The sequence below is a fragment of the Dreissena polymorpha genome, chromosome 16 (genome assembly GCF_020536995.1).
Source record: "Dreissena polymorpha isolate Duluth1 chromosome 16, UMN_Dpol_1.0, whole genome shotgun sequence".
NCBI classification, from domain to species: Eukaryota; Metazoa; Mollusca; class Bivalvia; order Myida; family Dreissenidae; genus Dreissena; species Dreissena polymorpha.
The window spans coordinates 27,336,556-27,359,836 of record NC_068370.1 but is presented as its reverse complement, the minus strand read 5'-3'; the positions used below and the strand labels follow the sequence as shown (position 1 = coordinate 27,359,836).

Sequence of the window (23,281 nt, the reverse complement as noted above, 5' to 3'; positions counted from 1 at the left end):
GTATAACATCCAACCTTACCATTTCCTATATATCTATAACACCCAACCTTACCATTTCCTCTATATCTATAACATCCAACCTCACCATTTCCCATATATCTATAACACCCAACCATACCATTTCCTATATATCTATAACATCCAACCTTACCATTTCCTGTATATCTATAACTTTCAACCTTGCTGTTTTCTATATATCTATAACATCAAACCTTACTATTTCCTGTATATCTATGACATCCGACCTTACTTTTTCTTGTATATCTATAACATCTTAAGTATTGGTCTTTTCAGTACCAATCTTGCGCCTATTAGCTCAAATTATTTATTTTTCAGGTCTCATTTGTCACTGTTTGGACAAGAAACATTGTGATCAACAAGAATGTTCATCTTGTGAACAAGACTGGGCTGGACCCACATGCCAGATAAGGACAGGTTTGTGAAAAAAGATGCCAGGATGTTGTTGTTAAATTTTGGTAATAAGTACTTACTTGAGACGAACATCAAGCAATGGTGTTTAAAGTTTTTGCACTGAAACTGTGTACAAAAGCATTAGGTGAAGTGTCCATTAATTATTCACTTAATTTGAGTAAAAATTTATTTTAACAAACCTGTTTTCCTTGTTCCAAATTGAGACTTAATGACACAGGAAAAGATCAACTTTTAGTACGCAATTTTTTATGCTTCCTGAAATGATGGAGCACATAGCCACCGATGTGTCTGTCCGTCAGAATTCTAATTTTAATGGAAACCAGTTTGTTTTATTCAAAACTAAAATTCCCAGATAAAAGTGTTTGTCCTTCTTGATGTACATCCATTTGTCATTTGTATGCCCCCTAAGGAGGGCATATAGTGCTTAGAGCTGTAACGATTCACCCATCATTCGATTCGATTCGATTTCGATACCAAATGGTCCGATTCGATTATTTTCGATTCGATTCAAATTAAAGTATTTGCTGCTTATTTTGCAAACTATTTCATGTTTGGTTTGTCCAGTGCATGAATTAATATGTTTGGTATTTGTTATTAACTTACATGTATTATGTTGTACATTTAAAGCGTTTAATTTTTAAAATAAAATTTAAAAATGCAACATTGTTTTAAAAGTAACAAATTTATTGAACAAAACTTCCTGTTGAGTTATTCTTAAATAACATAAAATGCACAATGTATCACATGTGTTTAACAGAAAAAAAACATGTAGGTATATTAACATCTTCCAGTTGACTTCATAACAGAATGCACACAGTTTAGTAAACGAACCATATGTATTGAGGAAAATATTAACGCGTTAAAAGAGTTGTCGTGGGAGATGAAGATTTCACATCTGAAATATCAACCGAGTATTTTCTCTTTAAATGTTGCCTCAAATTTGTAGTGCTTCAAGATATAGGGTAACTTATCTCAACAAAACACGTTTTGCAAGTTGCCTTTGTATCAAAACCTTCACGAAATGTTCCCATACTTTTGATTTTTATTTTGACGGTGCGTCTTTCAGCGTGGTTGAAGAAGCCATTTTACCGGCTGATGTAATGCTCAGCATGTTATTCATTCATTCATTGGATGCCATATTGGCAATTGACCAATCACAAGACGTATTACAAATGACAAGAAAGGTAAGACGACGGATTTGGAAAGTAAGGTTTAAAATACGGATCAATCGGGATTTTTTGAATCGAATCAAAATTGGCCGTATTGGTATCGCCTATCGAAATCGAATCGGCGGCGTTGAACCGGTTTTTCGATGCATCGAACCGAATCGTTACAGCTCTAATAGTGATCGGTTCGTCCGTCAGTCTGTCTTTCCGTCGCACTTTGCGTTTAGGTTTTGTGTTTAGGTTTCGAAAAATGCTCATAACTTCTATGTCGCTTCAGATAGCAACTTGATATTTGGCATGCATGTGTATCTCATAGAGCTGCATATTTTGAGTGATGAAAGGTCAAGGTCATCCGTCAAAGGTCAAATATATGGCTTCAAAGCGGTGCAGAAGGGGATATTGTGTTTCTGACAAACACATCTCTTGTTTATTAGTCCCCTACCAGTTTCAACGGAGGGGACTTCTGGTTTGCGCTCTGTGTGTCCGTCAGTCTGTCAGTCTGTGAGTCTGTCACACTTTTCTGGATCCTGCGATAACTTAAAAAGTTCTTCATATTTTTTCATGAAAATTAAAACATGGATAGATGGCAATATGGACATTTTGCACATCATTTTATTTTGTTCCTATGTCAAAAATTATGGTTGCTATGACAACAAATAGATTAGAAATACTGCTGAAAATGGTGGTTTTCTGGATCCTGCGATAACTTTAAAAGTTCTTCATATTTTTTCATGAAACTTGAAACATGGATAGATGGCAATTTGGACATTATGCACGCCATTTCATTTTGTTCCTATGTCAAAAATTCTGGTTGCTATGCCAACAAATAGACTAGAAATACTGCTGAAAATGGTGGTTTTCTGGATCCTGCGAGAACTTTAAAAGTTCTTCATATTTTTCAATGAAACTTCCAACATGGATAGATGGCAACATGGACATTATGCACGTCATTTCATTTTGTTCCTACGTCAAAAATTCTGGTTGCTATGGGGAAAAAAATTCTGACAATGGTGGAATTTCTGACAATGGTGGAGCCGGTAGGGGACTTTTATTGTTTGGCAATAGTCTTGTTTTATTATTATTTTGTCAATGCAAATAGATTGTTTGTTTCAATTTGAGATCTCAGGAATTTATGATCCTAGTTTAATGCAGATTCCTTTAATCTTAAAATTATATTTTGTGTGCAAGTTCGTAACATACACAGAAATTATTATTTTTCAACAATGGAATATTAATTCCCCAAAAATTGTGTTTTCAAATCCTCTATAACTTAACAAATGGTTAAGAAAGCAATTTTGGAAGAACTTATATGGTATGCTCTTCCACTACGGAAAACATTGTCGCACAATTTTGTTTAAACTCCTCAAACTCCTGCTCTCAAGTGTCAAACCTTCACAGCTAAATGACCTTAATGTGTAGATTATTATGCAGATGATCATTCAGAAAGGTTATTTTGACTATGATCAGTTTTTGCTAAATTTTGGCTCTTTGTCTTTTTGTCCACTGTAGAATATATAGGATTTGACAGTTTTCAAACATGTGCTGAGAGGTTATCAGTGTCTGTGACACATTTTTAGCTCACCTGATTGCTAAGGTCCGTTGTCTGTCCGTCCGCCCACATTTGTTTGTAAACACTCTAGAGGCCACATTTCTTGTCCGATCTTCATGAAACTTGGTCAGAAGCTTTGTCCAAATGACACCTCGATTGAGTTCAAAACTGGGCCATGCCGGGTCAAAAACTAGGTCACTAGGTCAAATAAAAGAAAAACCTTTTAAACACTGTAGAAGTCACATTTCATGCCCAATCTTCATGTTACTTTGTCAAAATGTTTTTCTTAATGATATGTTGCTGGAGTTCAAAAGTGGTTCCGGTCCGTTGAAAAACATTGCCACCAGTGGGCGGGGCAGTTTTCCTTATTTGGCTATAGAGAAACCTTGTAAACACTCTAGAGGCCACATTTCTTTTCCGATCTTCATGAAACTTGGTCAGAAGCTTTGGCCCAATGATACCTCAGTCGAGTTCGAAGCAGGGTCAAAAACTAGGTCACTAGGTCAAAAAAAACTTGTTTACACTGTAGAAGTCACATTTTATGCCCAATCTTCATGTTACTTTGTCAAAATGTTTGTCTTTATATGTTGGTTGATTTCAAAAGTGGTCTGGTCCGTTGAAAAACAAAGCCACCAAAGGGCGTGGCAGTTTTCCTTATTTGGCTACAGAGAAACCTTGTAAATACTCTAGAAGTCACAATTATATTTGGTCAGAGCATTTGTTTTCTAGATACGAGAGTTGAGTTTGAAAATGGTTCCAGTCCGTTGAAAAACATGGATGCCAGGGGGGTGGGGGCGCATTTTCCTTATATTTATTTAGTAAAAAAAAGCTTGTGAGCACTCTAGAAGTCACATTTTTTGCCCAATCATCATGAGACTTGGTGAAAACATTGGTTTTATTTTTGTCTCAAATGAGTTCAAAAATGGTCCCGATCGGTCTTAAAACATGACCGCCAGGGGGGGGGGGGGGCAGTTTTCCTTATATGACTATAGAGAAACCTTGTGAACACTCTAGAAGTCACATTTTTATGGCCCCGAAGGAGGGCATATAGTGATCGCACTGTCTGTCTGTCGGTCTGTCCATCACACTTTTGCATTTAGGTTTCGAAAAATGCTCATAACTTCTATGTCGCTTCAGATGTAACCTTCATATTTGGTATGCATGTGTATATGGAGGCGAAGGGATTTTGTTTTGGCGTTGTCCGTCCGGCACTTTTGTGTCCGGAGCCATATCTTGGAAGTGCTTTGGTGGATTTCATTGAAACTTTGTATGAGTATATATATATGCATAAGAGGATGATGCACGCCAAATGGTATTGTACACCATCTGTTAAAAACAGAGTTATGGCCCTTTGTATCTTGAAAAAATGCTTTTTACTATAGGCACTTTTGTGTCCGGAGCCATATCTTGGAAGTGCTTTGGCGGATTTCATTGAAACTTGGTATGAGTATATATATGCATAAGAGGATGATGCACGCCAAATGGCATTGCACACCATCTGTTAAAAACAGAGTTATGGCCCTTTGTATCTTGAAAAAATGCTTTTAACTATAGGCACTTTTGTGTCCGAAGCCATATCTTGGAAGTGCTTTGGCGGATTTCATTGAAACTTGGTATGAGTATATATATGCATAAGAGGATGATGCACGCCAAAGGGCATTGTACACCATCTGTTAAAAACAGAGTTATGGCCCTTTGTATCTTGAAAAAATGCTTTTTACTATAGGCACTTTTGTGTCCGGACCCATATCTTGGAATTGCTTTGGCAGATTTCATTGAAACTTGGTATGAGTATATATCCCCCGCCAGAGGCGGAGGGATATTGTTTTGGCGTTGTCCAGCTGTCCGTCCCTCACTTTTGTGTCCGGAGCCATATCTTGGAAGTGCTTTGGAATATTTCATTGAAACTTCGTATGAGTATATATATGCATAAGAGGATGATTTACGCCAAATGGCATTGTACACCATTTGTTAAAACCTGACTTATGGCCCTTTGTATCTTGAAAAAATGCTTTTTACTATAGGCACTTTTGTGTCCGGAGCCATATCTTGGAAGTGCTTTGGCGGATTTAATTGAAACTTGGTATGAGTGTATATCCCCCGCCAGAGGCGGAGGGATATTGTTTTGGCGTTGTCCGGCTGTCCGTCCGTCACTTTTGTGTCCGGTGCCATATCTTGGAAGTGCTTGGGCTGATTTCATTGAAACTTGGTATAAGTATATATATATATGGATAAGAGGATGATGCACGCCGTCCTCCGTCCGTCCATCTGTCAGTATGTTCATCCGTCCGATTTGCACCCATCCTCAAACAAAGCATATGTTGCGGGGGATATCAATTCTACGAATTTGCTTGTTTGCCTTATCATTGTTAAACTTAGTCAAGACATTGGTTTTATTGATATCTCGGACAAGTTGAAAAATGGCTCAGATTTGTGAAAAAAAACACACTTTTTAGCTAACCTGATTGCTCAGGTGAGGTTTTAGGTTCTATCTTTGTCCGTCGTCCGTCCGTCCACATTTGGTTTGTAAACACTCTAGTATTCACATTTCTAAAGCATTCTTCATAAATGTTGCTGAGAAGCTATATGGCCACAAGATCTCAGTCAAGTTTGATAATGAGCAAAATCGCATAATAAATGCCAGAATTATTGGCCTTATATTGTCAAATTTTTCATGATATTATACAAAATCCTTGTAAACACTGTAGAGGTCACAACTTTGTTTCAGATTTTATGAATCTTGGTCATAATAGTTATTGTTGTAAACAAAGTTTGATGTTTGGTCATTAGGGATCAAAATATAGGTCACCAGGTCAAATCTTACAAAAACCTCGTAAACACACCATACGCCAGAGTTTTGGTTCAATTATGATGAAACTTGACCAGGATGTTTGTCTGGACAATATCTAGGTCAAGTTTGACATTTGGTAATGTGGGGGCAAAATCTAGGTCATGGGGTCTAATCTTACAAAAACCTTGTAAACAGACTAGAGGCCAATAATGATGATACTTGACCAGGATGTTTTTCTTGATGATATCTAGGCAAAGTTTGACATTGGGTCATGTGGGGTCAAAATCTTGGTCACGAGGTCCAAATCTTACAAAAACCTTGTAAACACATGTAGAATTAGCATTACTTGAAAATGTTTGCATGCAAAAAACCCATGCAAATGGACAGTACTCAATCATAATTAATCATATGTTCACACTGCAAAAGTAAACAGCAGAGAACCAATCTCATATGCTCTATAGTACTGAATTTTCAACTATGCAATGAACAAGGCCTTGTAAAAAAGGTGAGCGAACTAGGGCCATCTTGGCCCTCTTGTTTGTTTTGTTGGCATAAGTATGTGCACTTATGACTTGGAACTTCGAAAATTTGCTAAAATTGGCCATGAAATAATGGAAAATTACTTGATTGCTATGAATCAACTGAAAACTGATTAAGTCAGCAACATTTCTAAACAAGTATTACAATGGAGAATTTCATCTAATGTACTCACATTTAATGCACTGGATTGCCTCCTGTTATCATATTTGCTGCTTAGCTTTAGAATATGGTATGGTATTATTCCTTCACATTTATTTATGATGTCTAGTCAAGTAGTCATGACATTTTGTGCACCCAAACACTCCTGTATATGTAATGCATGCAAAATTGATATAAGTAATTCATGCAAAATAGATTTAAAGATAGTAATGATCAGTGGTTTATCCCCACAGGAAAGTTGGACATTCAACCTTCATTTGCCACACAATCCCCTACAATAAATAAAGCTGGCCTTGCTGTAGATGGTGATAATGTCACGTTTAGCTGGGCACAGGACATAACCGATACCACGGGATTTGTGTCCTGGACACTGGACTTACAGAGCTCTCGTAACATCTATGAAGTACAAATCATGTTCTTGCAAAGTACAGGTAACACTTAATTACCTTTGGTTCTCTTAGGTGTATATCATTTCTTTGCAAAATAAAGCTAAGACTGGAAAATGTTTGCTTCTTATCAGTATCCATCTCTCATACATGTATTTTGAAGCCACCCTTTTTAGCTCACCAGAGCACTATGTTAGTCGCGTCTTGTCAATATTTACCTTGTTACATTTATTGCCCAATATTTATTAAACATGGCCAAAATATTTGTACAATTATATCTTGGCCAAAACTGGATCCCATGAGGTAAGAAACTAGGTCACTAGGTCAAATTAAAAGCTTGTTAACTCTCTACATACCACATTTATTGTCCAATCTTCATGAAACTTGGTCAGAACATTTGTTCAAATAATATCTCAGTTGAGTTTGAAAATAGTCTTTATAAAACATGGCTGCCACAGGGCGGGGTAGCTTTCGTTATAAGGCTAAAGTGAAACCTTGTAAACACTCGGTCTCTAGAAGGCATATTTCTTGTCCAATCTTTATGAAACTTGGCCAGAAGAATTTTCCTTTTGACATTGTGGTCAACTTTAAAACTAGGTAATGTGAGGTAAAAAAAACTAGATCACTAGGTCAAAGGCATTTTTTTCCTCCATGCTTTGTGTTGACAAAAGCAAACACATAGAGTAACCGAAATTCATGTTGTTGCAATGTTGGTCAGTGCTTGCCATTTAAAAATTTGATATACATCTTTTTTCAGTTGATGGTGATATCAAGAGAAGACCAGGGTTTTCAGTGGCCATTTCTGATCAAGATGACCCTGATTATTATAGTGTAGATATGTGTCATCGTGATAACTCAGCATCTGGAGAGAACATTGGCAATGTCAGTCTTAAGGATTGTGCAGGAAAAGCTCAATATGTCCACATATTTAATTTCCGCAATGAGAGTTTGGGAAGTTTAGCCACCTGGTCAAAGTACCCGAATTTGCAGCTTGCAGAGGTGGTTGTAATAGAAGACACAGGTAATGATTACTGCATCTGCAAGGAGTCGTCTTAGTCTGAAATTTCAGGGAGAAGCAATAATTTTTACTGCCAAAATAAGCAAATGCAGAATTTAAGGAGAAGTTTTATAACAACTATGGACTCTTGGTGGCTTGTAAACTTTCTGTATTTGCCAAGTTATTAATGTATTTACTGATGATTAATCATGACCAAGGTTACAAGTCTGTGGTAGTGATAATTTACAGAAAGTTTCTGAAAAGAAATTGTTACCACTGAAATCTGACTAAGTTAAAAATGTAATTTAGAGCAATTTATTCAACCTGTATGCACAAACTGTCATTTTAAATGTGATCCAACTCTGAATGCATGTGCTGGTATATTAACCTGTTTTGGACAGTTAGCCATACAAGACATAATTGTTTTACTTTTCAGTCGAAGTTTTTTATGCACCCGGATCGAAAGATCGGGGGTATATTGTTTTTGGCCTGTCTGTCTGTCTGTCATTGTGTCAGTCATTGTATGTGTGTGTCACAAAACTTTAACCTTGGTTAAACTTTTATAACTTTTGCAATATTGAAGATAGCAACTTCATATTTGGCATGCATGTGTATCTCATGGAGCTGCACATTTTGAGAGGTGAAAAGTCAAGGTCATCCTTCAAGGTCAAAGGTCAAATATCATTGTATTTTTCGTTCCTAAAACTTTAACCTTCGTTAAAGTTTGGTCATAACTTTTTGAATATTGAAGATATCAACTTGATATTTGGCATGCATGTGTCTCTCATGGAGCTGCACATTTTGAGTGGCTAAAGGTCAAGGTCATAGTTTAAGGTCAAAGGTCAAATTTATGGCTTCAAAGCGGCGCAATAGGGGGCATTGTGTTTGTGACAAACACATCTCTTGTCTTCTGTAGATTTAAAGCAAATTGATTTATGGGACCACATGTTATTATTGATATGGCTGGACAATCTAGTCCTTGATTTACAGGGATGTTCTGGTCAATTCTCACATAGGATTTATAATTTTTCACAAGCACAGAGAGTTAGTTCTTGAGACCACAGTGAATATTGAGGGCAGTTTAACTGTAATATAAAGTAATATTATTACCTGGCCTGTATTAGCTAACCTATTCCTAGACGTAACTATTCAGAATAGACTAAGAATTTACAAGAATATACTTCAGGATTTGCAAACATGGAGACTATCAATAGGGTTTTTGTGATTAGCACATTATTGTGTCTGAAAATCCTGTTTTTGAGGTATTGAATGTCAAGTTAGACTCAATAATAAAGAATGTTTAGATCACTACAGGCTTAAGACTGTTCTTGCTTTTTAGATTTAAGAATTGGAAGTCAAATACAGACCCAGATATCTGATGCAAAACAATAGTTTGCTCCACTTTCCAATTAATGAAAGGCTTTTAAGTGAATCAAATGGACTATGCAGCCATGTGTTATTATTTGCGACTGAAATGTATATTGATTGACTAATTGTCAAGACACAAATCATGATTGACAAGTCATAGCTTATCAATTCAGTATGGATACTGCAAATGTTTTGTTCAAAAAGTTCCAGAAATGTGCAATGTGAAAATTAATTTATTTGCACACAAACATTATTATTTTATGTCAGCAATTTCTGTCCAGACACCTAAAATTGTATTGTTTATTTGTGCAGGATGCGCTGATGGAGCGTATGGTGAAAAATGTGACAAGCTGTGTGGAATTTGCAAGGATGCCAAGTGTGACAGATGGAATGGAACTTGTCTAGGTAAGTCTTTTTAGCTCATCTATTTATTTTTTTTAAATTATTAGCTCATCTATTTTTTGAAAACAATTATGAGCTATTGTCATCACCTTGGCGTCGGCGTCGGCGTCCGGTTAAGTTTTGCGTTTAGGTCCACTTTTCTCATCAAATATCAATGCTATTGCATTAAAACTTGGTACACTTACTTACCATCATGAGGGGACTGGGCAGGCAAAGTAAGATAACTCTGGCATGCATTTTGACTGAATTATGTGCCCTTTTTATACTTAGAAAATTGAAAATTTTGGTTAAGTTTTGTGTTTAGGTCCATTTTATTCCTTAAGTATCAAAGCTATTGCTTTCATACTTGCAACACTTACTAACTATCATAAGGGGACTGTGCAGGCAAAGTAATGTAACTCTGACTGGCATTTTGACAGAATTATGTGCCCTTTTTATACTTAGAAAATTGAAAGTTTGATTAAGTTTTGTGTTTTGGTCCACTTTACCCCTAAAGTATCATAGATATTGCTTTCATACTTGGAACACTCGCAAACTATCATAAGGGTACAGTAAAAGGACAAGTTGCATAACTCTGGATGTCATTTTTACGGAATTATGGCCCTTTTTTGACTTAGTAAATTTGAATATATGGTTAAATTTTGTGTTTCAATCCACTTTACTTCTTAAGTATCAAGGCTATTGCTTTCAAACTTCAAATACTTTCATGCTATCATGAGGTTACTGTACCTGGCAAGTTGAATTTTACCTTGACCTTTGAATGACCTTGACTCTCAAGGTCAAATTATTAAATTTTGCTAAAATTGCCATAACTTCTTTATTTATGATTACATTTGATTGATACTTTGACAACACTACTCTTACCTGACATAGCACAATAGACTCCACCCAAACCATCGCCCGTGCCCCCCCCCTCCGAATCAGATCATCTCACAAATGACCACCACACCCTCACACTATACCCCCCACCCCCACCCTACCCCTCCCCAATTTTTTTTTTTAAACGGTTAAAAACAAAACTATTTATTTTGATTATTTTATGTTTGAAATACAGTCCAACCATCGCACCCAAGAATCCCCCCCACCCCCCCTCCCCCACCCGAATCCCCCCCCCCCCTAAATTTTTTTTTTTTTTTTTAAGATCATCTCACAAATTACCACCACACCCTCACCCTATACCCCCCACCTCACCCCCCCATTTTTTTTTAAACGGTTAAAAAACACAAATATTTATTTTTTATTATTTTATGTTTGAAATACCGTCCAACCATCGCAACCAAGAATCCCCCCCCCACGACCCCACCCCCCCCCCCACCGCGATTTTTTTCCCTTTTTTTTGCATTTTTGGAAGATAATGTCATAAATGTCCACACCCCCACACAATGCACCCCTCTTCACTCCACCCCTCCCTCCTTTGTGATTGTTAATGAGAGCCCCTTCACCTTTAAAAAGAAAATAGATGAGCGGTCTGCACCCGCAAGGCGGTGCTCTTGTTCCTTATATGGCTTTATAAGGCTATAGTAAAATCTTGTTAACACTCTAGAGGCCACATTTATAGTCCGATCTTCATGAAACTCAGTCAGAAGATTCATCCCAATAATATCTTGGACGAGTTCAAAAATTATGCTGGTTGGTTAAAAAACATGGCCACCACGGGGGCGGGGCTATTTTCCTTATATGGCTATAGTAAAACCTTGTTAACACTCTAGAGGTCACATTTATTTTCCGATCATCATGAAACTTGGTCAGAAGATTTGTCCCAATGATATCTTGGATGGGTTCGAAAATGGTTTTGGTTGCTTTAAAAACATGGCCACCAGGGGCGGGGCATTTTTCCTTATATGGCTATAGTAAAACCTTGATAACATTCTCGAGTCCACATTCATTGTCCAATCTTCATGAAATTTGGTCAGAAGATTGGTCTCAATGATATCTTGGATGAGTTCAAAAATAATTATGTTTGCTTTAAATAAATGGCTTCCAAGGGGCAGGGCATTTTTCCTTATATTGCTTTAGTAAAATCTTGTTAACACTCTAGAGGCCACATTTACTGTTCGATCTTCATGAAACTTGGTCAGAAGATTCATCCCGATAATATCTTGGACGAGTTCAAAAATGATGCCGGTTGGTTGAAAAACATGGCTGCCAGGGGGCGGAGCATTTTTCCTTAAATGGCTATAGTAAAACCTTGTTAACACTCTAAAGGCCACATTTATTTTCCAATCTTCTTAAAACATGGTCAGAAGATTTGTCCCAATAATATCTTGTTATCTCAGCTGAGCGACTTTGGGCATTTCAGGCCCTCTTGTTAAACTCATCCTGAATATTTGTTAGGAAGCTCGCCAAAGGCTCCCTTACTAACAAAATTTCTGAACTCGTTTATAAAATATGGTATGATATGACAACTCGTGCCAGATCCTGTATGAATTGGGAGACTCCAAAATGTTATTATTTTAAACAAGTATGACAAAAAAATATACATGCAGCATGAAATGCATTCAATTCTCAAAGTAAACTTATGTCTTGATCTTTGTTGCCAAATTTGTAAGGGCCCGACCAACAATCCTACCTGATTGCACATAGATTCAGCCAACATTCTAGATCACCAATTTTGGTCCAGATTCTGACGATATCTTTCATGTTATTATCCCCTGCCATAGGCGGAGGGATATTGTTTTGGCGTTGTCTGCCCGTCTGTCTTTCTGTCCGTCTTTCCATCCATCCGTCTTTCCATCCATCCGGCACCTTTGTGTCCGAAGCCATATCTTGGAAATGCTCTGGCGGATTTCATTGAAACTTGTAATGAGTATATATATGGATAAGAGGATGATAAGAGGATGATGCACGCCAAATGGCATTGTACACCATCTGTTAATAAGGATTTATGGCCCTTTGTATCTTGAAAAAATGCTTTTTTAAATAAGCTTAGAGCTTTATCTCCATTAACACATGAGCCAGAGCCATCAAAGGTCACACATTTGTAGTAATATTTATTATTTAGCCATTATTTTACTATGCATCAGTGGATTCTGTAACCTTCCATAATTCTTCTCCATCTTCATCCTTGCTGTGTGTCATATGTAAGATTCATGTCTAAGGTTAAGGTTAAGGTTCATGTCTAGGGTTAAGGTCAACATCATACAATGTACTTCATGTAAGGTCATGCGATTCACATCAATGGTCAAGGTTACACAAATGCTTCATGTAAGGTTGTACTCAATGATGGATGATTAACCTTAAAAACTTATTTATGTCATTTTGACGTGTGTCATGGTTGATGTCGGGGCAATAACTCAGTATGTAAAATTTGTATTTAAGAAAATGCTCATAACAAGCATGTTTTCCTTTTGTTATGATACTATCAATGTTAATTGATTCATGAAAAATATACTATCTGCATTTTATTGTCTGCAAACCCATCACAGGTACAAATGAGTTGAAAAAAAATTGACACAAGGCATAACCCTTCACTTATACCTTTTCTTTTGGTTCTACACCCATCCATAAACAAAATTTATTTTGCAGGGGATATCAATTCAAGGAATTTGCTTGTTTACATTTTAGTTTGTCCGGATGGATGGTATGGCACACAATGCAACCAAACTTGTGGAAAGTGTATAGGAGGCACATGTGAAAGGAATTATGGCACATGTTCAGGTAATGGATTGTGTCCCATGTGTCCATAGTGGTTTGGAAACATATAACTGTTGTGCTGGAAGGATGAATGTCTTGACTGACAGAACAAGTTTTCTGGTGTTGTTCTCCATAATGTCTGGTCAGATATTGACAAAACCAAGCGCATATCTTCAGCATGTCATGATCTGAGAATTTTGGGTTGAGTTATAACATTTTGAAGTTCGTACTCAAACAGACCATGTCTGCACTTGTTCGCTGTAACCAATGGCCTTTAGAGGTCGCTGTGTTGTAATGAATATGGTGTCTGCCTAACAATCGTGAGGTCATGGGTTTGATCCCCACTGTGGGAGTGTTCTTTAGATCTCCCCCATAGACACCAAGTACTGGTTCTAGGCCCAGGAAACGGACTCGAGAGTGTTTCAATAAGCCTGAGGCTTTAGATGCAATTGAGCTAAAATAAATAGGTTTAAACTAACCAATTTGCCTAATTTGAATGGACGTTGTAAGTATTCAGCATTTCTATTTGATGGTATCAATAAAATACCACAAGCAGCAGTTTTGGGGAAGAGTAATTGCCCTTTATACTTTTGATATAAATGACCTTGGCTGTGCCTATTTTGAAACCTTTAGTTGAATTTTCAAAAGATTCTCAGTATTTATAAGTATCAAAATTGATTTACAGTGCATAACAATTGTAATCTACATGCTTGTGGTAGGATGATATTGGGTAGAATAATGGCAGTTTATCTGAGGAGACAAATAGTCTAAATGACTTCTAAATGAAGTTTTATAGTATTAGGATTAATAGTACTCGTTTAAAAAAAGATTGGTCAATTTAGCTCACTTAAGCACAAAGTGCTCAAGAATAGCTATTTTAATCACCAAATGTTCCGACGTTTTATCTTTTTAGCTCTCTAGAGTTCACATTGTTTTTTCCAATCTTGATGTAACTTATTCAGAATGTTTATCTGGACAATATCTAGGCAGTGTTGAAATCAAGGTCATGTGCATCCGTAAACTATCATCGTTCAAATCTGAAGAAAAGCTTGTTACAACTCTAGAGGCCAATATTTTACTCAATCCTAATGAAACTGGTTTAAAATTTCTATCTTTACTCAATCTAGACCAAGTTTGAATCTGGGTTATGTGCATCAAAACTTAGGTCACTAGGGCAAATGTTAAAAAACACACACCTATTCCCACTCTAGAGGCATATTTATGACTCAATCTTAATTAAACTTGGTCAGAATGTTAATCTTGACATGTTCTATGCTTAGGGCACCAGGTAAAATCTAAAAAAAATGGTACCACTTTAGGACAACATTTATGACTCAGTCTTAATGAAACTTGGTCCGAATGTTGGGCATGAAAATATGAAGGCCCTGTTTTAATTTGGGTAGACTGTTTACAGCCCTGCATTATCATTTTTATAGAGATAACTCTTTCCTACTTCTTGTACTGTACTTATACTAAACAGAGTTACGTTTTCTTATCTGCTTAAAATGCAGCCAGAAGAGAAAAGGAGCTTTGATATTGTGTTGCAATACATCTCAAGAAGTAATTGTGAAATTAGAAAAAAAAGAAAATTATCAGTCTGTTGATAGACTATAATTTGGGTTAAGTGTGGTCAAAATTTATATCACCAGGTAAAGTCTTCAGCAGTTGTTGTTGAAACTCAATATCAAAGGAGTTGGACATAGAATTTATGCTTTAGGTCAAATAGGTCAATGTCTATATAATGTTTTGACTGGAACATTTTGTCAATGTCTATAAAATGTATTGACTTGGCACTTTGGCATACTTTGTCACAGTGATGAGGTCATACTAGTTTAAAGGCCAGAGTACTTTAAAAAAAAGAGAAAGACCAACATAAAATCTATCACAAGCAGTGGTCTCAATATTTGCATACTTTTAGGATAATCTACCCTATGCTTGTTTGGTACAACTCTTGAGTCACCATGCTCCAAGGCCCAGTATCATGACTATTCTCAATTTTCAAGCTCAACTGAAAATATGAGATTTAAGCTTCCACTCAGCTGAGTATTGAGAATGTCAGTCAGCTCACAAACAATATAATCTCAGCTACATGCAGTGTTTTTTTTTCACCTTTTTTGGAATCAGGCTTGATCCCTTTGGAGTGGGAAAAATGGCTGCGTTTTGATCAAAATTGGGAAATTAGTGTTGTTTTTTATGCCCCCAAAGGTGGGCATATGGTGATCCTTTGTTCATCCGTCTGTCTGTCCATCCGTCTGTCTGCCCGACACACTTTTCGTTTCGAAAAATGCTCATAAATTCCATGTCGCTTCAGATTTAACCTTCATATTTGGTATGCATGTGTATATGGACAATGCCTTTCCATACGCACACATATTTTGACCACTCTGGCCTTGACCTTGAACATCTGCGATTAGGTTTCAAAATCTGCGTTTAGGCTTCGAAAAAGTGTTTTTCAAGGGCATTTGTTATCCTATGGTGACAGCTCTTGTTTGCAAGCAAATGCTTCAAAAATGAGAACTAAAGTGTTTTAAATATACTATTAAGAAAGTGTTACATGTAGAGCTGGATGGGAGGTAAACTAAATGTTGATCTAAAAAATGATTTCAACCTTCAATTCTGAATTTTTAGGTCCCATTTGGGAAAAAAATAATACTTTTTTCAATTGAGAATAGGGCCCGATACATGTATTGGAATACACACACATTCTTCTTCAAAGTCAATGATAAGTCAGACTCAAAACTAAAAAAAAACAGGTTTCAAACTCATCTCAATGTTAAGTCATAATATTGACTTAGCATGTTTATGATACTAGGCCAAAGTTTGGTGTACATGTTAAACAAGAGTGTTCAGTTGTATATATGACTGCCAATATTGGGTTAACTATTTTCTGATGATCTTTTCAATGAGGTTTGGTTTGGTACCGCATATACATGTAGATCACCATGTGCCAAGATTTGTGTATAAACTTGTCAGTTTTGGTCCAAAACATTTTAATGTAGAGCTATTCTTTCAAAGTCATGCATTTAGGTCATCTAAGGTCATAAAAAACATCTAGTTCAGAAATTTCCAAGTTGTTTGTACATGTTTTGGGCTAGATTTTTCTATTGACTTCTTTCAGGGTCATGCGATGAGGGCTGGTTTGGTACAAAGTGTGAGTCACCTTGCTCCCAATTTTGCATGGATGGATGCAAAAAAGGTGACGGCGAATGCAACCGATGCCCTCCAAGACGTAATGGAACACAATGTGAGCTCTGTCCCCAATGTAAAGGCCATTATTGTCACCCTAATGACACTTGTAAAATAGCCTGCGCTGACCCCACAATGCATGGTGATGACTGTAATATAGACTGCAACTTCTCCATCACAGGATGCATTGAGTGTCAGTCTGTAACAGGTTTTGTGTCTTGCACAAAATGTGTGGTTGGGAAATACATTGACAAGTGTTTGGGCTGCCCAACTAACTGTGTTGAATGTGTTTGTGAAAACAATTGTACAGTTTGCAAACCTGGATATGCTGGACTGGACTGTTCTAATGAGTGTTCGAAACCAAACTGCATAGAATGTCGCCCCAATGGAAACTGTAAAATATGTACTCGAGGTTTCTTTGTAAATGGGATTAACTGTGTGAATTGTAGTGCAGCCAATGAACGATGCCTGTCTTGCAGTAGTCCATTTGATTGTGAAGAATGTATACCTGGATACTACCTACAAGATCGAAAATGTAATAAATGCCCTGTAAACTGTAAAGAGTGTGAGTCTGACAAGAGGTGCTCAAAATGTGAGGCTGAATGGCAAGGTTTGACATGCAAATGTGGTCAGAATTGTAAACAGGACAGGGTCATGCAGGTATCTGACTGGTGTTCCCAAGAAAATGGGACATGCCTGAAAGGCTGTGTCGCCGGTAAGTGGACCAGCGACTGTAAGACAGATTGCCCCCCACTTGATGGCACTTGTCTCATTTGTGATCAGACTGATGGAAAATGCTTTGAATGTGTTCCTGGAAGATATGGCAATAATTATTATGGGCATCAGTTCAACAGCTCCTGTAGTGAGAAATGTGGTCAGTGTGCTGATGGTAAATGTCAGATAGACAATGGAGCGTGTTCAGGACAATGTAATCCAGGTAACCATGGTGCAAATTGCTCTCTTAGTTGTAGTGAAAACTGCAAGAATGGGTCCTGTGAAAAAGATACAGGAAAATGCTATGAATGTAAGACAGGATTCTATGGTGACCAGTGTGACATGGAATGTAACACAAATTGTAAACTGGATCAAACCAGTTGTGGACAAAAAGATGGATTCTGTGACAGCTGCTTGATGGGTTTCTTTGGTAACCAATGTGACCAGAATTGTAGCATCAATTGTAATTTGGGGCAAAGGGGTTGCAGTAAAGAAGATGGATTTTGTGACGTTTGTAAAATAGGATTCTATGATGATACATGTTCCAGCAAATGTAAAAACTGTATGAATTCATGTAGAAAAACAGATGGACGATGTGATGAGTGTGAAATTGGTTTTCATGGTGATAATTGCAAGTTCAAATGTCCTGAAAACTGCTTAAATAAATGCTCTAGGAACACAAGTCACTGTATTGTATGTACCAAAATGTTCTACGGCAATTCGTGCGAGAATTCCTGCCCAGACAATTGTGGGGAGATGGGAGTGCAGCAGAACTTGTGTAACAAGGATACAGGGTTTTGCCAGCAGTGCAAGGCTGGTTACTATGGCAACAAATGTGAGGACAGATGTTCTGATCAGTGCGCCAAAAATTTCATGGGACTGATTTGTGAACAGGCTGATGGAAGATGCCGCGATTGTCCAGTAGGAATGTATGGCAAGTTCTGCGATTTACCATGTGCTGGTAAGTCAATGATGATTGGTAAAAGCAATATTTAAAAGGGACATAAAAGAGTATATATTATATAAGAAGACTTATAAGGTTAACATAGTTTTGCATTTTTAGTTCGACTATTATATATGAAATATATATTGTGGAGCTATCCTACTCACCCCGGCGTCGGCTTTCCCGTGAACATTGGCATGTTAAAGTTTGCATACCACCTCAAATATTTCCTATGTCCCTCGACATATTGCTTTTATATTTGGCATACTTCTTTACTAACATCACCCCAACCTATAAACAAGAGCAGACAACTGTATCAAGCATTTTGTAAGAATTATGGCCCTTTTTTTACTTAGAATATGCATATTATTGATAAATCTTTGCTAAAGTTTGCGTACCACCTAAAATATTTTGTCCCTTGACATATTGCTTTCATATTTTGCATACTTCATTACCAACATGAACCCAATCTATAAACAGTAGCAGACAACTGTAACAAGCATTTTGAAGAATTATGGCCCTTTTTATGCCCCCCTTCGAAGAAGAGGGGGCATATTGCTTTGCACATGTCGGTCGGTCGGTCTGTCGGTCCGTCCACCAGGTGGTTCCGAATGATAACTCAAGAACACTTAAGCCAAGGATTGTGAAACTTAATAGGAACATTGATCATAATTTGCAGATGACCCCTATTGATTTTGAGATCACTAGGTCAAAGGTCAAGGTCATGGTGACCCGAAATAGTAAAATGGTTTCCGGATGATAACTCAAGAAAGCTTTGGCCTAGGATCATGAAACTTGAAAGGTAGATTGATCGTGACTAGCAGATGACCCCTATCGATTTTCAGGTCACTAGGTCAAAGGTCAAGGTCACGGTGACCCAAAATAGTAAAATGGTTTCCGGATGATAATTCAAGAACGCATATGCCTAGGATCATGAAACTTCAAAGGTACATTGATCATGACTTGCAAATGACCCCTATTGATTTTCAGGTCACTAGGTCAAAGGTCAAGGTCACGGTGACCCGAAATAGCAAAATGGTTTCCGGATGATAACTCAAAAATGCTTATGCCCATGAAACTTAATAGGTAGATTGATATTGACTTGCAGTTGACCCCTTTTGATTTTCAGGTCACTATATCAAAACCTAAGGTCAAGGTGACCCGAAATAGTACAATGGTTTCCGGATGATAACTCAAGAACGCTAATGGCTACGATCATGAAACTTCATAGGAACATTGATCATGACTCGCAGATGACCCCTATTGATTTTGAGGTCACTAGGTCAAAGGTCAAGGTCATAGTGACCCAAAATAGTAAAATGGTTTCCGGATGATAACTCAAGAACACTTATGCCTAGGATCATGAAACTTGAAAGGTAGATTGATCATGACTCGCAGGTGATCCCTATTGATTTTGAGGTCACTAGGTCAAAGGTCAAGTTCACGGTAACCAAAAATAGTAAAATGGTTTTCGGATGATAACTGAAGAACGCTTATGGCTAGGATCATGAAACTTGATAGGTAGATTGATCATGACTCGCAGATGAACCCTATTGATTTTCAGGTCGCTAGGTCAAAGGTCAAGGTCAGGGTGACCCGAAATAGTAAAATGGTTTCCGGATGATATATCAAAAACGCTTATGGCTAGGATCATGAAACTTCATAGTTACATTGATCATGACTGGCAGATGACTCCTATTGATATTCAGGTCACTAGGTCTAAGGTCAAGGTCACAGTGACAAAAAACATATTCGCACAATGGCTGTCACTACAACAGAGAGCCCATATGGGGGGCATGCATGTTTTGCAAACAGCCCTTGTTCCACTTAGAATATGAATATTATTGATAAATCTATGTTAAAGTTTGCTTACCACCTCAAATATTTATGCCCCCGTTCGAAGAAGAGGGGGTATATTGCTTTGCTCATGTCTGTCGGTCGGTCGGTCCACCAGGTGGTTTCCGGATGATAACTCAAGAACGCTTATGCCTAGGATCATAAAACTTCATAGGAACATTGATCTTGACTCGCAGATGACCCCAATTGATTTTGAGGTCACTAGGTCAAAGGTCAAGGTCACGGTGACCCGAAATAGTAAAATGGTTTCCGGATGATAACTCAAGAAAGCTTATGCCCAGAATCATGAAACTTGATAGGTAGATTGATCAGGACTCGCAGATGACCCCTATTGATTTTCAGGTCACTTGGTCAAAGGTCAAGGTCACGGTGACCCGAAATAGTAAAATGGTTTCCGGAAGATAACTCAAGAACGCTTATGCCTAGAATCATGAAACTTCATAGGTAGATTGATAATGACTGGCAGATGACCCCTATTGATTTTCAGGTCACTAGGTCAAAGGTCAAGGTCACGGTGACACGAAATAGTAAAACGGTTTCCGGATGATAACTCAAGAACGCTTATGCCTAGGATCATGAAACTTGATAGGTAGATTGATAATGACTTGCTGATGACCCCTATTGATGTTCAGGTCACTAGGTCAAAGGTCAAGGTCACGGTGACCCGAAATAGTAAAATGGTTTCCAGATGATAACTCAATTACGCTTATGCCTAGGATCATGAAACTTCATAGGTACATTGATCATGACTCGCAGATGACCCCTTTTGATTTTGAGGTCACTAGGTCAAAGGTCAAGGTCATGGTGACCCGAAATAGTAAAATGGTTTCCGGATGATAACTCAAGAACGCTTATGCCTAGGATCATGAAACTTCATAGGTACGTTGATCATGACTCGCAGATGACCCCTATTGATTTTGAGGTCACTAGGTCAAAGGTCAAGGTCACGGTGACCCGAAATAGTAACATGGTTTTCGGATGATAACTGAAGAACGCTTATGCCTAGGATCATGAAACTTGATAGGTAGATTGATCAGGACTCGCAGATGACCCCTATTGATTTTCAGGACACTAGGTCAAAGGTCAAGGTCACAGTGACAAAAAACATATTCACACAATGGCTGTCACTACAACGTAGAGCCCATATGGGGGGCATGCATGTTTTACAAACAGCCCTTGTTTCTATGTACTTTGTCATATTGCTTTTATATTTTGCATAATTCTTTACCAACATGACCACAATCTATAAACAAGAGCAGACAACTGTATCAAGCATTTTTAGCTTGGCTGTTTTCGGAGAAAACCCAAGGTATTATCATTGCCAGCTTGTCATGTCCGTGTCGTGTCTTCTGTCGTATGCCGTGCTAAAATCTTAATGTTGCCTCTAAAATCAAAGTGCGTCCACCTACAACTTTGAAACTTCATATTTAGATACACCTTGATGAGTTCTACACGTCACACCCATTTTAGGGTCACTAGGTCAAAGGTCACTGCGACCTCTAAAAGAAAAAAATTCTGACAAGCTTTCAATTATTAAAAACTGCACCTGCAGCCGAGCGTTGACACCCGTTTTGCGGTGCTCTTGTGTAAGAATTATGTTTCCTTTTTATACTTAGAAAATTGATAATTTGGTTAAGGTTTGTGTGTAGGTTCACTTTATTTCCTAAAGAATCAAAGCTATTGCTTTCATACTCGCAACACTTACTAACTACCATAAGAGGACTGTGCAGGCAAAGTTTTGTAACTCTGACTGGCATTTTGACAGAATTATGGCCCCTTTTTATACATATACTTATAATTTAACATTTGGTTAAGTTTTGGTCCATTTTACTCCTAAAGTATCATAGCTATTACTTTCAGACTTGGAAAACTCGCTAACTATCGAAAGGAGACTGTACAGGGCAAGTTGCATAACTCTGGTTGGCATTTTAACGGAATTATGGCCCTTTTTATGACCCCCACCACTATAGTCTGTCTGTTGGTTGGTTTGTTTGTTGGTTGGTTGGTTTGTGTGTTTGTGTGTGCAAACTTTAACATTTGCAATAATTTTTGCAATATTGAAGATAGCAACTTCATATTTGACATGCAAATGTATCTCATAGAGCTGCACATTTTGAGTGGAGAAAGGTCAAGGGTCAAATATATGGGTCAAAATCGCTAATTGAATGAACACATTTGCAATATTGAAGATAGCAACTTGATATTTGGTATGCATGTGTATCTCATGGAGCTGCACATTGTGCAGTGTTTTTTTTACAAATAGGGGAATGGTGGCGGGGCCCGTCCAAAGGGGAAAAACGCGTCGTTGTTTAGGAAAAGGGGAAAATTAAAAATTCACTCTTTGATATGTAATGAAATTTATTATATGAATATACATGTATGTTTGAATGTAATCTTCACAGCTGAATTTCTCTGTCCTTTTTCTAAAATATATACCAATGATTTTTTCAACATAAGTTTCAGACAGTTAAGCCTTCATGCACAGTCTCAGTTTTCCTAGCCATTTTGAGTCTTATTGGGACTCTAATCGATAAAATGGCAAATGTGAGCATTTTTTTATCAATAAAATGGACCAAAAAAAAATGTTTTATCATCAAATATTGACACAATATATTTAGATACATCAGGCCTTTTCCTGGCCATTTTGGGAAAAGCATGAAATTCATATGAAAAGTACACTGATTTGAGAAATACTAATTTAATTTAACTCTCTATAATAATTCAAAATCATACAATATTATTAATTTGTTATATACTTTGTTAGTTGTAATAAAATGAATATTTATCATAAGAGAGTTCTTTCTAAAAAAAATAAAAAAATATGAAAAAAATTATTCTAGAGGGGATTTTTTTCTACAAAATCGGGGAAAAATATATACTCTTTTTTGAGGGGAATGGGGCCGAATATCGTCCCCGAAATTGCCATAAAAAACACTGTTGTGAGTGGTGAAAGGTCAAGGTCATCCTTCAAGGTCAAAGGTTAAATATATAGGGACATAGTGTTTCACAAACACATCGCGTGTTTGTCTTAGTAACTTTGAATATTTTGTTAAATTTTGTGTTTAGATCCACTTTACTTCTTAAGTATCAAGGCTATTGCTTTCAAACTTAAAATACTTTCTTATACTATCATGAATGTACTGTACCTGGCAAGTTGA

At 37.3% G+C, this 23,281-nt stretch overlaps 1 protein-coding gene across 1 annotated transcript in view; it reads left to right on the top strand.

The window, feature by feature from the left end:
* The window catches only part of LOC127862662 (multiple epidermal growth factor-like domains protein 6), a 61,453-nt gene that overhangs the window by 29,279 nt on the left and 8,893 nt on the right, over positions 1-23,281 (top strand). Inside the window, exons 4-9 of the mRNA XM_052401868.1 lie at positions 337-435; positions 6,871-7,068; positions 7,781-8,044; positions 9,701-9,793; positions 13,355-13,447; positions 16,542-18,284. Coding sequence (XP_052257828.1) covers positions 337-435; positions 6,871-7,068; positions 7,781-8,044; positions 9,701-9,793; positions 13,355-13,447; positions 16,542-18,284 — 2,490 coding nt within the window. The remainder of the gene's footprint in view (positions 1-336; positions 436-6,870; positions 7,069-7,780; positions 8,045-9,700; positions 9,794-13,354; positions 13,448-16,541; positions 18,285-23,281) is intronic.